This window comes from Micromys minutus (assembly GCF_963924665.1).
Source record: "Micromys minutus genome assembly, chromosome: 1".
Taxonomy (NCBI): domain Eukaryota; kingdom Metazoa; phylum Chordata; class Mammalia; order Rodentia; family Muridae; genus Micromys; species Micromys minutus.
In genome coordinates, this window is record NC_137969.1 from 229,736,218 (window position 1) to 229,752,924 (window position 16,707).

Genomic DNA, 16,707 nt, shown 5'->3' on the forward strand with positions numbered 1-16,707 from the left:
CTTCATCCGGACAGCCTGGAGCTGGTGGCAAGGCGTGTGTGGCCGACTTGGGGGACAACAGTTTGCGAAGGAGGGAACAAAGGTTCCCAAGGACCAGTGAAAGGAGTTTGGGAGTGAGCGTAGGAAACTGAGATCTCGATTTCTCCGCACCTGTGCGCTCCGGACTAGTGCTTACTCATCTCTAGAGGGACAGGCAAAAAGGCTGCTGACCCATAAGACCGTAGGAGTCAGTACGTGCCTGGGGTTCAGGAGCTCGCTGTGGTCATGGTGAATGAAAGTCTCAACCAGGAGGAGAGCGATGACAGACCTGAACCAGAGCCCGAATTCCAGACGGACACCAGCTACTCCACCCAGCCCAGCGTCTCCATTCACCCCAGCGTCTCAGACCACCCCAGTGTCTCCATCCATCCCAGCGTCTCCATCGACCCCAGCGTCTCCATCCATCCCAGCGTCTCCATCGACCCCAGCGTCTCCATCCATCCCAGCGTCTCCATCGACCCCAGCGTCTCTGTCCATCCCAGCAGTTCAGCACCCCCCAGTACCTTGGCTCAGCCCAGCGGTTTGAGCCACCACAGTAGCTCCGTTAGAGAAGACAGCGTGATCAAGGTGAGCAAGCGTCGTTGGGTCGTGGTCCTGGTGTTCAGTTGCTACTCTTTGTGCAACGCCTTCCAGTGGATCCAGTATGGCTCCATCAATAACATCTTCATGAACTTCTACGGTGTCAGCGCCTTTGCCATCGACTGGCTGTCCATGTGCTACATGCTAACCTACATCCCTCTACTCCTGCCGGTGGCCTGGATGCTGGAGAAATTTGGTCTTCGAACCATCGCTATCACCGGCTCAGCTCTCAATTGCCTGGGAGCCTGGGTAAAGCTGGGCAGCCTAGAGCCTCACCTCTTCCCAGTCACAATGGTGGGTCAGATCATCTGCTCTGTGGCACAGGTCTTCATCCTGGGCATGCCCTCGCGCATTGCTTCGGTCTGGTTCGGGGCTGATGAGGTTTCAACGGCTTGCTCCGTGGCTGTGTTTGGCAATCAGGTGAGTAGAGGGAGTGTGTATGAGTGGTAGATGGCTGTTCCGAAGAGAGCATCTCACCATGATGGGGCTGGGTATGTTAGAGGGTGCCTGACTTGAGAAGCTGCAGTTTTCTGGTTCACAGCCTTTATGACTCTTGGGTGGCTTTGTGGTAGGGTGTGGACTAACAGTGTGGTTGGGTGATTGTGACTGTCAGTGACATTGTAAGATTAATGGGGAATCACAAACAAAGGACTTTTTCTTTCATTTGCAGCTTCTCCTAGCCAGTCTCCTAGCCAGTAGGAAGCATACTTCCAAAACAGAATTATCTCTGATGGCGTTTCTCCCCCCAACATTTATCAGTGCACCTGTTTCACCTTTAGGAGTCCTGGTCTTTCGACGGTAGCAGTCTTTGACTGCCAGGGCGCTGTTTAGGTGTCCTTGATACTTACCAGATGGTTTTAGCTGGACCAGCCAGATTTGCTAGCACTCAAGATACTCTTGTGCAGAGAACTGTACACTGGGCTGTTCTCACCTTTTACACACAGCTGAAACCAGGCTTGGTGTTCAACTCCCTCTCTGGGGTTTATAGCCAGGTCCAGCAGGAGAAAGTAGAAACCTCACTGTGAACTTCCAAGACAGCTTCCGGTCTAAGCATCTCCTGTGTTTCTCCTTTCCTCCTTCTGGGGCAAGCAGTCCCACATTCTTATGATCTTAGTGTGGTTCTGATCTAGAAGCTTGGGTGTGTTATGAATTGGATTGCTTTCTCTCTGTATTTGAGGGCAAAGCAATGTTTATGGGTACTTCTTTCATTGGCGCCTGGGTCCTCAGATTCATTCTTCCAAGTGCATATTGTTCAAGCTGCTGCTGATAGATCACTGGTAGCCCTTAGCTCTCATGGACCTGTTTTGTCTTACCAGTTCATTTAATTTAGAAAGGGTGTGTAGCATCTGACTTAGGCAGAAACTTTCTAAAACTTCTCTAAAGGCAGATTTCTTTTTCTCTTCTTAAGTTAAAAAAAAAAAAAGTTTACCCTCTCAGTGTGGTGGTGTAGGTCTCTGTTGGTAGGATGTGGTGAGTAAAACTATTTAGATCATTTCTTCTCGTGAGTTTCGTTATTTTGAAAACTGAATTGACTTAAGTCTGGAGATGAGCCAGACAACAACGGCACGTGTCTGTAATCCTGGCACTTGAGAGGCAGAGGCAGGTGGATCTGTGTGGGTTACAGGCCAATATGGTCTACATAATGAGTGTCAGGACAGCCAAAGCTACACAGAGAAATTATGTCTTGAAAAAAAAATAACTGAAACAAAAGTCTGTAGATGAAAGTAGAGGGACCGTTGGTAAAGGACACATGACAGACACTGAGAGCTAGAGGGGTAGCTCAGCATTAAGAACACGAACAGTTCTTGCAGAGGACCTGCGTTAGATTCCCTGCACCCCTGTTGGATGGCTCACAACTACTTGTAACTCCGGTACAAGGGGACCTGATGCGTCTGCCCTCCTAGGGCATCAGCACTTAGATGTACATACTCACAAGTTATAGCAATAAACATTTAAACATACACTTTAGAAAAAAAATAGAAATGGGTATAGTGTGCATGCCTAGCACTTGGGAGGGAGACAAAGGAGGCTCGGAGTTCAAGGTCATCCTAGGGTACATTGTGAGTTCAAGGTCATCCTAGGGTACATAGTGAGTTCAAGGTCATCCTAGGGTACATAGTGAGTTCAAGGTCATCCTAGGGTACGTAGTGAGTTCAAGGTCATCCTAGGGTACATAGTGAGTTCAAGACCACTTGTGACTCTGTCTCAAATATATATAAATACGTATGAGAATTGCATTTGTCAATCCTAAATTCTTAAGGTAATTTGGCTGTGAGTTTTAATGTCTCTGCCTGAAATGTAGACTCATCCTTTATTGGTTCTAAGGTTCCTCTATTGGGAAGAAGAGTTTATCTTCCAAAAACCCCTCATTCTCTTAGCAAAATAGCATTCATAGAAGGTGGTATGATCCAGTCCTAACATAGAAGGCCTCTCTGTTTACCGTCCAAGTAGTTTGTTTGTTTTTGAGACAGGGTTTCTCTGTGTAGCCCTGGCTGTCCTGGGACTTGTTCTGTAAGTCCAGGCTGGCCTTGAACTCAGAGATCTACCTGCCTCTGCTTCCCAGTGCAGGGAGTAAAAGCATGCACCACTGCCACCACCCGGATCACTTTTGTTATTACTCCTAAGGCATGAAGTAACCTCTTGACCCACACCTCTGAAGGACATAATACTAGATATGTTGTTAAAATTTAAGAGAAATAGTTATTCATTTCCCATCCTACCCTACTCCCCCAAGAAGGTCAAGAAATGCTAAGAAATTTACATTTAAAAGTACCCTGGGGCTGGTGAGATGGTTCAGTGGGTAAGAGTACCTTCTGCCAAGCTTAACACCAAACCTGCCAGCCCAGGTTGGGTCTCCTAGATCCACGTGATGGGAAGCTCCTGATCCAGGGTTTCTATTCTGCCTTTGACCATTTAGTTCCCGGATAAAAGACACACACACACACACACACACACACACACACACACACATCCTTTATATTTACAGAAAGCCTTAAGCAGCACAAGAGCTGGGCAGATGTCTACCCTCTATGCTATTAGACTCTACTTTCCTGTGATAGCCCCATATTACTTACTATGTTTCATCTGGGCTGCTCTTAACTCCAACTGGCCAGGTCTCAGGGCCATGTTTTCATGACTCACCTAACCTATGGTGGCTTTTCTCTCCTCCTTCACCTATCTCCCCCTCATGGTTCTCCTCTGAACCCCCAGGCCAAGGAATCCTAAAACCGTCCTATGTTTCTTCTGTCCAGTTATTGGTTGTTGACATCAGAAATACCTCGGATGCAATATCAAATAGTGTCACTTGGGTCTATGCACCACTTGGGGCAATCAGATTTTAAGGAACCAATATTAGCATTAAAATACAAGCAGCATCTGGCCAACCCACTACACAAACCTTCTGCAGACTTAATTCTTCCTGGCTTGCAAGCTTCACTTTGGCCTTGCCAGTATAAATCACCTCAAATGCTACATCATTTTCAAGGTTTAGGAAGCACCATCAAAGAAAGAGATTTCCCAAATAATACTGATACTTTCGAATAGAAAGATATTAAAATGGTAATATATACATCATGGTACTCTATCCACACATGCAAACAGTAAAGGATAGGGAGAACTTTAAAATTACATCTTATTTATTTTGTGTGTAGAAATATGAACATGTGCCATAATGCATGTATGGAGGTCAGGGAATGATTTGCATTCTTTCTACTATGGAGGTCCTTGGGAGATGCCTATATCCACCATCCTTCTGGCCCAAGGTTGAGTTTTAACAGACTCAAATGGAAAGGACATCAGAAAAATTGAATTAGCAGTCTCTGGACACAGTGAGTAATATCAATAGTGGTATGGGTCTGAGTCGGAATGACAGATCCTGGGCAGATATCCTCATGGAATGTTTTTCCTGTGATGCCACACTGGTGCTGGGGTTGTAACACAGTGATAGAGCTCAGGCTTTGCATGTACAAGATCCTGGGTTGGATCCCCAGCACCACGTAAGTGCAATGACCTCTGTAAAGTCAGGGTCTAACAGAACCTCTTGTGGTCACTTCCATGAGACAGTTTCCGTTCACAGTCCCTTTATTGACCTTTGTTTGTGACAGATTCTTAGTGAGTTCTGGCTGGCCTGGACCTGGCTAAGTAGACTAGGTTGGCTTTGAACTCAGATCCTTCCACCTCTGCCTCCCAAGTGCTGGAATTGTAAACAGGTCCCACCACCTTGCCACAGTTTACCTATTGTTCTTGTTTTGTTATGGTTGACACACATGGCTACTTCTGTTCCTGACAACTTTGTTTCTTTCACACGTTGGGAACCCTGGCCCCTCTAGTTCTCTAGTCCATTCTATAACATGCTATAACATGCTATAACATGCTTATGCACTTCCCCTGCCTCTGCTTCTATTAAATTCAGCCCTCAGGCCCTTAATAGACTGTAACTGAGCACCTCATCTTTGCTAGACTCTTGGTGAAGGCCACGAAACTGTTGTTTGCTCTTCACAGACATTTTCTACCAGAGATTAAAATGCATACCAAATTCCTAGACTCAGAAATAACACTACAGGTCATAGCATAAATTTATTTCTAGTTCTCCATGACATTTTTTTAAAAGCATTTTCTTGGCTGCTAGCTATAGGAAAGGGGAAAGAAGGTAATGTGTATAAAACACTTAAAATGTGCAAAAGTACTTTTCCATGAATTTTTTAATTTAATCTTTTCAGCAACTCTTGTGAGGTAGAATTGTCCCTGTGGTAACAGGTGAGGGAACTGAGAGGAACATAAAAAGTGAGTTTAACCCCATTGAGTGGCAACAGGAGGGTTGGACTAGCTCTATCTCTAAAGTCCAAATGTCAGTACGCCAACACTGACACTTCACTGGGGAAATCCTTTTGGCTTGTTTGTTTGTTTGCTTGTTTTGTTTTTTTTTTTAAATAATGAAGTGCAGGGCAGTGATAGCGCATAGCACTGATTTCAGCATTTAGGAGGCAGAGGCAGGCAGATCGCTGATTTCAAAGCCAACCTGGTCTAGGAAGCAAATTCCAGGACAGCCAGGGCCACACAGAGAAACCCTGTTTCGAAAATTGGAAACCAGAAACCAAGTCAACCAACAACCAAACAAACAAACAAAACTTTCAAGGACTGGGGTATATGCAGAGTGTTTGACTAGCATGTATTCTAGGTTCCAGGTTTGATCCTGTGTGTGTGCGCGCACAGACACAAACACACACATGCATGCATGCACGCATGCACACACTTGCAGGGGGAAAAAGTAAGAATCTGAGGTTCTAATTTTATTCAGTCTTTGTCTTGGGGTTTCTATTGGTGTGAAGAAAACACCAGGACCAAAAAATGCAAGTTGGGGAGGAAAAGGTTTATTCTGCTTACACTTCCTCATTGGAGGAAGTCAGAACAGGAACTCAAGCAAAGCTGGAACCTGTAGACAGAAGCTGATGCAGAGACCATGGAGGGATGCTGCCTACTGGTTTGCTTCCCATGGCTTACGCAGCCTGCTTTCTTATAGAATCCATGACCACCTGCCCAGGAATAGTACCGCCTACTACAGGCTGGGCCCTTTGGCATTAATCACTAATTAAGAAAGTGCCTTTTAGCTGGATCTCAGAAAGGCATTTCCTCAACCCAGGCTTCTTCCTCTCTGATGACTCTAGCTAGTGTCATGTTGACATACAAGATCAGCCAATACAGAAAGACTTTTGATGGTTGCTTGTTTGTTTAAGGTCTCACTGTAGAGCCTTGCCTTATCTGGAACTCAGTAAGTAAACTCAACTGGCCTTCAGTTTACAGAAACCCCCCTGGCTCTATCTCCCAAGTGCTGGGATTAAAGTTACCCCACTTCCTTTAACCTAGCACAAAAACTTGCCAGGGAAGTGGGGTATAGTATGAAAGAAAGAATCTGGAAGGGTGAGATTTCCAGGGGCAGGGGAGACAGGCGATTTAAGACAGAAAGTGAAGCTCATCTTTTTTGTGATGGCCTCAGACCTGTGGGAGTCAGGTGGTAAAAACTGGGTTCTTTTTGAGCAAGCATTGTTTCAAGGGAAAGCCATCTGCAGTGGGGTTTTGAATGCTATAGACACATTGTTACAATAGAAGACCTAAAACAAAAACAAAAAAAAGTATACAGGGAGAACTATAAACTGTTGCTGAAAGAAAGTAAAGAAGACATATAAACAGAAAGGCTGCTTTTCCTTTGCCAAACGTGATGATGCTGAGGCGGCCACTGCTCAGTGTGCTTAGAAGGTTCAAGACCACCTCTCTCCAATCCCAGAGATCTGTTTTGCAACAATCAGAGAACTCATGCTAAAATTCACAGGGAAGCTCAAAGCGCCCAACGTAGCCGGAGTAATCTCACAGAGAACACTGACAGGCCCAGGGTTTCAAAACGCAGCTGTGGCCATGGAGACAGGATGGCATTGACAGGAAGACATACAGATCAATGAAATTCTGAAGTGAATTCAGAAGTCCTCACATATGAGGGAAAGATTTTTGTTGTCTTGTTTCTTTAAGAATATGTGCAATACCTATATGCAGTGCCCAGCAAGGCCAGCCAAGGACATTGGATCCCCTAGAAGTGCGATTATAGGCAGTTATGAACTGCCATGTGGGTGCTGGGAACCAAACATGGGCTCTCTGCAAGTACACCGAGAGCTCTTAACTGCTGAGCCAAATCTCCAGCCCTATTTATTTTTATTTTTTAAAATAATATCTTTTTAAAATATTATTTTTATAAAGTCTTTTTAAAAAGATTTACTTATTTATTTCATGTATATGAGTACATCATCACTGTCTTCTGACACACCAGAGAGGGCATCAGATCCCATTACAGATGGTTGTGAGCCATCATGTGGTTGATGGAAATTGAACTCAGGACTTTTGGAAGAGTAGTCAGTGCTCTTAACCACTGAGCCATCTCTCCAGCCCCTCCCCTCATTTTTTAAACATTAAGTGTGTGTGTGTGTGTGTGTGTGTGTGTGTGTGTGTGTGTGTGTCTAAATACACAAAATGTAGTATATACTCACCTGGATGTCAGAGGACAACTTTCAGAAGTCAGTTCTCTGCCTTCGCCATGTCAGTTCTAGAGACTGAACTCAGGCTTCTCAGACTCACTGGCAAAGCAACCTTATCTACGGAGCCATCCTGTCTGCCCCAGGTGGAGAGATGACTGGGAGTCAAGGTCTTTTAATGAGGAAGAGTAGTGTGCTTTGAGGATGGAGTTTCAGTGTTCCAAAGGTCACTTGTGGGCACTTGCACAATTCTAAGTCAATGTTTTCAACTGGCTAGCGTTACCAAGTTCCTGAAAAGCAACATTAGGAACAAGAGGCATTAGCTATGGCAAAGTTAACTGGAGTGTGCAGCTCGGCTGGGGAGTTCTAGCAGCGGTTCTCAAAACAGAGAAAGCTAGAGATGAAAAGCTGGGTATCCAAGGACTCCAGTCACTAAAAGCAAACTGGACTTTGTAGACTCCGCAAGACTTCAGTCACACAAGGCTGCCCGACCCTACACTGGTGCAGTGAAGGACTTCCACGGTGTCTTAGGGTTTTACTGCTATAAACAGACACCATGACCAAGGCAAATCTTATCAAAGACATTTAAGTGGGGCTGGCTCACAGGTTCAGTTCAGTAACATCAAGGCAGGAACATGGAAGCATCAGTTCAGGCATAGTGCAGGCAGAGCTGAGAGTTCTACATCTTCATCCAAAGGCTGCTAGTGGAAGTCTGACTTCCAGGCTAGGGTGAGGGTCTGAAGCCACATCCACAGTGTCACACCTAGTCCAACAAGGCCACACCTCCTAATAGTGCCAGTCCTTGAGCAGATAACATACAAACCGTCACACAGGGATGACCCGTACTCTCACAAGCTGGATTAGCAGCTGGAGGTTCAATCCCAAAGATTTAATTTCCCACAGCAGCTCACAGACAGATGAGACTACCTGAGTTAAAATTCACCGGCTTTTAAAAGGATGCAGTTTGGGAAATGTTAAGAGATGTGTAGGGTTTGGTGTGGGGAGAGAGACCATGTGGAGTTACTCCCGGTCCCTTGTAGGCCAACTTCCCAGCCCTCTGTGTGTTCACAGCCCAGAAACTCCCCGGGATTCAACATTCTAGACTTTAGAATTCTGTCTCTAGAATCTAGAGCTGTTAATCCAGCTCATCCTTGAGTGGTCCTCCCTGGAGTTGAGAGGAAGATGAAACAGTTCCCATTTTCCAGTAACTGCTTCCTAAGTAAAGGTAATTGCACCCCCTACACACTGGCCAGGGAGTCTTGACCTGTTACCTCATTAGTACAAGCTCAGGTCTTTTGGGGAGGGACTCTTTAAGAATTATAAAAAGACATTTCTGTCATTCAGGTCATTCCAGGGAATTTTGGAGCTCTGAGCCAAAAACTGGAACAAAGGTTAAATAATATAAATATAAGTAAAACTTGTATTATGCTACAGGTATACCAGTCACATTAAAAAAAATCAAGTTAGGGTGGTGGTTGCTAAGGAGCTGGGGGAGGGGAAATGAGGGAAGCAGTGTTTAATGGTGGTGTTTCAGTTGGAGAAGATGAGTTGGATCATGTGACTTTTGCACACTAGACCCAATGCTTAACATAATGGAACTGGTCCACACACTCAAAATCATTAAACTTTTTTTTCCTGTCGATGTTGGAGATGGAATTTAGAGCTTTGGGTCTGCTAGGGAAGTAAGTGCTCTGCCACCGAGCCAGGCCCACTCCTGAAATATGAAATATTTAAACTGCATGTGTGACTACCATCACCAAGGGAAACATAGCCACACCTGCTCTTCCAGCTGGAACCCTTTCTGGGGAAACTAGGGGTCCTTTTTGTGGGTTATATTTTTATTGTTTTATTTTCTTGAGACAGGGTCTCTCTGTATAGCCTGGCTGTTCTGGAATTCTCTCTAGACGAGGCTGGCCTCAAACTCATAAAGATCCACTCGCCTCTGCCTATGGAGTGCTGGTATTAAAGACATGCACTCCATATGCTGGCTCTTTTTATAGACTCTTATTAATAAAATCATTTCTTAAATGGACTCAGAGGGCTGGAGAGATGGCTTGGTAGTGTTCAGACTCTAGGCTTTTGGTCCCTTTCTACCCCCGTTTTTACGGGCTTACACAGAGCTTATCCTCCTCTATTTTTCATACTTACATTGAATTTCAAAGAAATCTTACCCAGATAAGTGGAGGTAGGAGCCAAACCCTTCATGCCCTGGACTACTGTAACTTTTCAGCCCTGATGACTACTGACCTTTGTTTCCTGGGACTTTAGGAACTGCCCTACTGTGCTCTGTTCCTTCTCCACCCCCCTTTCCCATAAGTGGACAACTAGCCAAAGGGCCAGACCTGTCTGGCAGGAGATACAGGGCTTTAGGCATAACAGTGTTTGCCTTTGGGCACATGACTTACTTCCTTGATCTCCTGAAAACAACCAAGATGAGGAATTAGTGTGCCTTGGAGGTTCAAGTTATACTGGAGGTGTCCATGCACACCAAAGGGAACAAGATTATAGTTTATTCTGACCCCAACTAGGAATGACCATGTCCAAAGGATACAGATCCCAATTGTGAAGAGTTTATATGAGCTTTCATCGTCATAGAACAAGATTGCCATAAATCAGCGTAGTTTTTAAATGCACTGATGGGGACATCAGGAAGGATGTTTACGGTAAGATCAGAATGCTTCAGATGGGATATGTCCACATTCTTAGTTTTACGGCTGATAGATGGTAATGATATGCTAAGCCAATGCATTCCGAAGAATTTCCTATTAGTCAAAAGAATGTGGGCTGAAGAAATGGCTCAGTGGTTAAGAGTACTGACTGCTTGCTCTTCCAGAGTTTCTGAGTTCAATTCCCAGCAACCACATGGTGGCTCACAACCATGTGTAATGGGATCTGATGTCCTCTTCCAGTGTGTCTGAGGACAGCTACAGTATACTCATAAATAATCAAGTCTTAAAAAAATAAATAAATGGTAATAATACTATTACTAGTTATCTACAGAATAATAAAATAAGCAATGGCATTGAGGTTTAAAAAGAAAAGAATGTATGATACACAGAGTGGTGACAAGTGCCCATTAAGGGGACTTTATCTTTTGATAAACCGGTATAGTTTTAGCTCTTAGGGGAACTTAGTTTACAGAGCAAAAGGGCATTCCTGAACTGTTTTCTCTCCTGCTGTAAAATGGATATGCCTTCGCAGTGAGAAGCTGCTCTGCGGAGTCTTCAGTGATAGCACGTGGCTGGTTTTGGCTAATGCGCAAAAGAGGACCAGCCTTGGACAGAAGGTTTTCCTAACTTATGTAGACTGCAGACGTATGTATTTTATATATGCTTGTCATCCTTAAACCTCTTTTGGGTCCTGGCCTCGGGTTACACTTTGAACAATTTAAACAGAGACAAGAGACAGCAAGTCTGGCCACTAAGGCAGCTGGGAGAGTTACACGGCAAAGACTGTGAATCTCTTATTAAAACAGCGTCAGACTGATTTTTAAGTACACCGGCATTGGTCTTTTCCAATAATTGTGATTTTGCTCTCCTGGCCAAGCTGTGCATTTCTTAAGAAGAGAACCTGGGGCTTAATGGCAGCCCAGGTCTTAGTGATGATGCCATCCTGTGCCGCCTTCTCAAGCTTCCCCTAACAGACGATAGGCACAGGGCAGTGGTGGCTCACACTTTTAATCCCAGCACTTAAGAAGCAGAGGCAGGAGGACCTCTGGGTTTGAGGCCAGACACTTAGGGTAGTGTAAGTGTAGGCTAGATGGTTACACTACTACTAATGGCCTGTTGTAGGTCCGGGCCATCTCTTCTGTTATGGGAATGAAGCCTAAAGTCTGGTCAATCCTGTTGGACAAACATTTAGAGAAGCCTTATCCTAGCAATCCTAAACTTCCTATCTCTAGGAGGCCTGGTTAGTAGACTACCTATCCTTGAGGTATTTTGGATGCAGAATGCCCTTAGTTAAATCCTACTTTGTGTGACTTAATGTCTCCTAAGCAGGTTTTTTAGTAAATTCTATTCTCATTTCTTCTCCATCACCATGTGACTCGGTCCTCTTTCACTGGAAGGAGCCATTTTGTCATTATTGTGTACGTTGGACACTGTCTTTATGTAGCCATCTGCCCTACAGCCAGGCCCATAAGTGTTGTGAGTCTCAGATTTTGTTTATAAACTGGAGACAATACTGACTATGGCAGAAGAAGTGGAGGAGAGTTAAATGAGATGCTATGTAAAGAACAAGTAGCTGGCTAGCACTTTTTAAAGAGGAAGTACCAAAGAGAGAGACTCGGGCGTAGCTCAGCAGTACTTACTTAGCACGCACGGGGTCCTAGGTTCAATCCCCCACCACCGAAATGCTAAAGGATGAAGATCTATATTCAGCTCATGGCCTCTGTTGCCCTGATGTAGATGAACCTGAGGATAGGGGAGGACAAGACTCCAGTACAGGCACAGCGACATGCAAGCAGACAGCTCTTCTGGGAAGCTGAAATCTGAGGTCATTCTTAAGGGAAAGAAATTGTTTTAAAAGTGTGTGTGTATGTGCGCGTGTGTGAGCGTGCGCGCACGCGCACGCATGTGTGCACACGTGTGTAAGACCTTCTTGTGGGGTCCAAAGAGGGATTGGATCCCTTGAAATTTGAGTCAGATGGTTGTGAGCTTCCTGATGTGGGTACAGGGAAGCCAACTCAGGTCGCCTGTAAGAGCAGCAATAAGAGTACTCTTAACTTGTTTCTAGAATTGATTATTTTCCCCAGACAGGATCTCTCTATGTTGCCTTGGCTGTCCTGAAACTCACTCTGTAGACCAGGTTGGTCTTGAACTCTAGAGAACCACCTGCCTCTGCTTCCCAAATCCTGGGGTTAAAGGTGTTCACTACCACTACCTGGCTTAGAGTTGATTCTTAATGAGCAGAGAGGCCAAGAGCTAGATCAGAAGAGCTAGGGCAGAGTCATCCTAGAAAACCCCTTAGCAGTGTCCTGATGTCCAGAGCTTCAGAAGCTGAGAGCTGAGTGAGGTCCAAGGATGACGTGTCATTTTTCTTTACTGTGGTGACAAGAACTATTTGTGATGTAACTTGGGAGTCTGCGATGGCACAGATTCTGGGTTGCCCCCGTGTCATATGACAGACTGCAGCTTCCTTCATAAACCCAAGATTCTTCTGAAGGGAGGCTTCTCAACTTCTCAGGTGCATACACCTAGGTTCTGTTGCCTGGTTCCTGCTCTGTTTCCAGAAGAGCTTCCAGCAAATGCCCTTCCCTAGACTTAACTGCCTGCTCTACCCTCCCTCATCAGTCAGCATGGAGTGGAATGTAGAACGAAGGGAGCAACCCTTCAGGAGGGATGAGGAACCACAAAGTCACGATGAAAACTGCCACTTTCTCCTCTTTAACCTCAGTCTCCCATCTTCTTGCTCAGTACCATTTCTAAAGCTTAGGTGAGCATCTTTCTTTTCTTGGTCCTGTGGAGCAAGCCCTTCCTCCTTTTCTTTGGTGAATCATTACAGGACGCTACAGATCCTAGTGACCCAGTTTTCTGACCTCAGCTTCTCTCTACACACAGTTCAAGACTCAGCCTGGCCAAACAGACAGAGACAACAGCAGGCCAACAGTTTGTAGGGGAGGGGGGCTGGATTTTACTTCCTTACCAACTTGTGAAGATTACACAGTAATGTCAGTGTTATGATGGTGGATTGTTTCTGACGGCTTCCACCAGATTTCATTTTGAGAGGGAAGACAAATGTCAGCAGAGCTGAGAGATACAGCCCAGCACTGTTACCAAGAGCCCCAGGAGTGCTCCGCTCAGGGCCATCTACTCAACACATGATTGATCCCTGACCACCATAGAGAATTTCAGGATGAGTCAGAGGAGGGCAAAGTTAGTTAGCAAGCTTATTTAGACAGAAGAGACAGGTGTTGTGGTTCATGTCTGTAATCCTGACTGCAGGGAAGCTGAGGCAGGAGGATCACTGCATGTTTGAGGTGAACCTAGACTACATAGTAAGTTCCAGGTCAGTCTGGGCATAGATGAGTCCCTATCTAAAGTAAAAAGGAAATAGAGGTACATAGGTAGAGGACATGACATAGCAAGGTATGGGTGTGTGTGTCTTAAGAGAGGCATTTTTAAGTGTTCACAGTAGCTGCAGATATGCATACATATAAACATATGTATATACATATGTGTGCACTTTTATATGCACCCATACCACATAGAGGTTAGAGCCTTACGGACCCAAGACTGCTGAAGGGAGGTGTCTAAGTTTATTGGGTAAACATATCTGTTTTCCACAGCATGATGATTCTTAATCTAGTTCCAGAAGTGTTCTCCTTGACTTAAGAGCCTCTGTCTATCCACATTAGTCAGCTAGATACATGGACTTGCTGAGACCTAACAGAATAGATGTGTGTGCGCGCGCGCGCGCGCGCGCGCGTGTGTGTGTGTGTGTGTGTGTGTGTGTGTGTGTGTTTCTCCTAGTCCATCTTCTAACCTGCTTTAGTGAGCACAAATAACCTTCAATTTCAGGAGCTGCATTGGATCCAAAGTACTGAGGACCCTGGGGTAAGGAACAGAGAAATGACGGCAAAGTGGCAGTTGTGGAACTGGCTGCTTTTCTTTCCCCCCATTTTGAGTCCACCTTGGAAATTGCTGTTTTCTGTGTGTGATGTTCGGGCTGACATGGTTGTGTCTTCAGCTCTATTAGTAGCTCGCTCATAGTACAAAAACTATATCTGTGCCTGGCATCTCTGCAGATTGCAGCTCTGAGACAGCCCATCTCCGGGAGGAGTTTGTTTGAGGATAGTGACTGCCCATTGAGCAATCCAAACACCCTCAGGCCTTTGTCCTGGGCATGTTTACAGAGCCAGATTGAGAACACTGGGGGAAATGTCTGCTCTGAGAGGGTTGAGGAGCACTGACCTTCTCTTCCTGGCTTGGAATCTGGGGAAAGAACAGTTGTCTCTAAAGAGTGACCCATGAACCTCTAAGATCAGAACCACCTTAGGGTTTCTTGGAAATGAATTCCAAAGTGCAAGAGCTAAGGATTTGGCCACTCTGGGGCAGAAACAAGGCATCTATGGTTTTGATCCTCCCTGGGAGAGAAATAGAGCATGGAATTTGTTTATAAGCCAGGGAAGATGGGTCTGGCTCTGTCAGCATCTGGGTTGAGGCCCCCAGCAGGACACCTGTTCTCTTTGGGCCTTGTCTGGAGCAGGATTTCTGGACTCAGAGTTGTTGTAAAGGCCGAGCAAGGCAATGTCTGTGGAAACTCCTGGAACCCAGTGCATCCTTAGTAAACATTGCCCTTCTCTCCATCCATCTTACCCCTGTGGCCTAACCTCCACCGCATGGACTCTTTCTAATGTCTGGTTCCAATTGCTCATAACATCACAGCCATTTTTCTAGAAATCTTTGTGAACATTTTCTTCTCTCTGGTGCCAGAAAGTTGGGAAGCTGAGGATAGAAGTTAGCAAGGGAAGCTGGCTCACCTGCTCACTATCTCGGGGATGGGGGGTTGGGGGATGGGGGGGAAGGCCATGGGGTCAGTGTGCCACACTTGCACTTTGAGGCAGAGCTCTGCCTTCTAATAGCTGGAAATCTGGGACTCCCATCTGAAGAAGTGATCCCTGGCTAATGCTGGACTGGAGGGGCTGAGGACACCAGTGGGGACAGAAGGGTGACAGCCCTCGCAGCACAGTCTCCTCTTCCAGTCCTTGGTGCTTTGCTACCCGAGGCTGTCCTGATTCTCACTGCAGTAAGAAATGTTTGGAACATTTTTTAGGATAACTCCTTTAACGACAAGGCCCAGGAAGAAATGGAGGCTGGTGTGTGTGTGTGTGTGTGTGTGTGTGTGTGTGTGTGTGTGTGTGTGTGTGTGTGCACTTTGATCCAGCCCTCTAACTAATATTCCTCACCTTTCTGTGTGTGTGTTTTGTGTTTTGAGATAGGGTTTCTCTGTGCAGTCCTGGCTTTCCTGGCTGACCTCACAGAGATCTGACTCCCTCTGCCTCCTGAGTGTTGGGATTAAAGGCCTGAGCTTGGTTTCTTTTTTGCCTTTAATGTGTAGCAGAAGCCTCCTTGAGAAAATCCCTCACACCATTTCCTCAGTTTCTAAAGTGGGTCCTAGAGGAGCCACAGGTGGTTAAGCTCCTTGGCCTCCTAGAAACTGGAACTGGGTTGGGGTAGGGCCTGGGAAAGCTCCGGGCTCCATAATTCTCCAGAACCTTCCTCTCATCTGACCAGCCACTACTTCATGCAGTCCTTTGTGTGTCTGCTCCATCCTTCCCCAGCTCCAGGAGACATCCTGACTGCCTGCTGTTGCATTGGGACAGGCCTCTTAACACCTTGCTTTTTTTCCCCCTGTGGCATAAGGAGATGTCTCTTTGCTGGAGTTTGCTTCTTTGAAGGCTTGTGGGGCGAGGAAGGGGATCATATTATGTTCTTAGGGTCTGAAAGACCCTGGAGACTTCTGGAGACTCTAATGTTGTTTCCTTTGATTAGTGGGTATGGAAGAGACTCATCAGTGTTACCTGTGTGTGACGACCCACAGCACAGCCTGTTCTGCAGTTGGAATTATCAGGAGTCTCTCCCAGTCCTTGTGGGCTCTGCTGTCACTTGACTCTTTGCCAAAGTTAAGCAGGTTCTGTGGGAAGGGCATAGGCCTAGGAAGGAGATCTTAGAGATCTAGATGTCAAACTTGACTCTGTGACTTCAGTATGTTGTTTAAATTTCATTCTGGAATGGAAGAGGGATCTTCCTGGGGTTCTGCAGCCCCATCTGGATATTGGACCACCTGCAGCGGTGTCACTGGGCTGAGACCCAGATAATATTCAGGATGTGCAGCAGTCTTAAAAGTAATGAAATATCCTGCAGCTGTTGACCTTTGGTCCCCTTTCTTGAACTTTAAACAAACAAGAATGTTAAAGACTCCTGGTGTGTCCTTTGATAGGAAAGAAAAGAGTTTTCTTGTACATACATCATGACTTGTCTGTCTTGAGAAGGAAAACTGGACTAGGGACTACACCCTCCATTTGGCAAGATCAGCACTCTGGTCTTTTTCAGTCAACTCCCAAGTACATGCT

The 16,707-nt window shown here is 45.6% G+C and overlaps 1 protein-coding gene across 1 annotated transcript in view; it reads left to right on the top strand.

Moving 5' to 3' along the window:
* Positions 1-264: 264 nt before the first annotated feature.
* FLVCR2 (FLVCR choline and putative heme transporter 2) overlaps positions 265-16,707 on the top strand; it is a gene marked incomplete at its 5' end in the record, with an annotated part of 61,039 nt that continues 44,596 nt past the window's right edge. The window contains one exon of the mRNA XM_080910155.1: positions 265-1,038. Coding sequence (XP_080766281.1) covers positions 265-1,038 — 774 coding nt within the window. The remainder of the gene's footprint in view (positions 1,039-16,707) is intronic.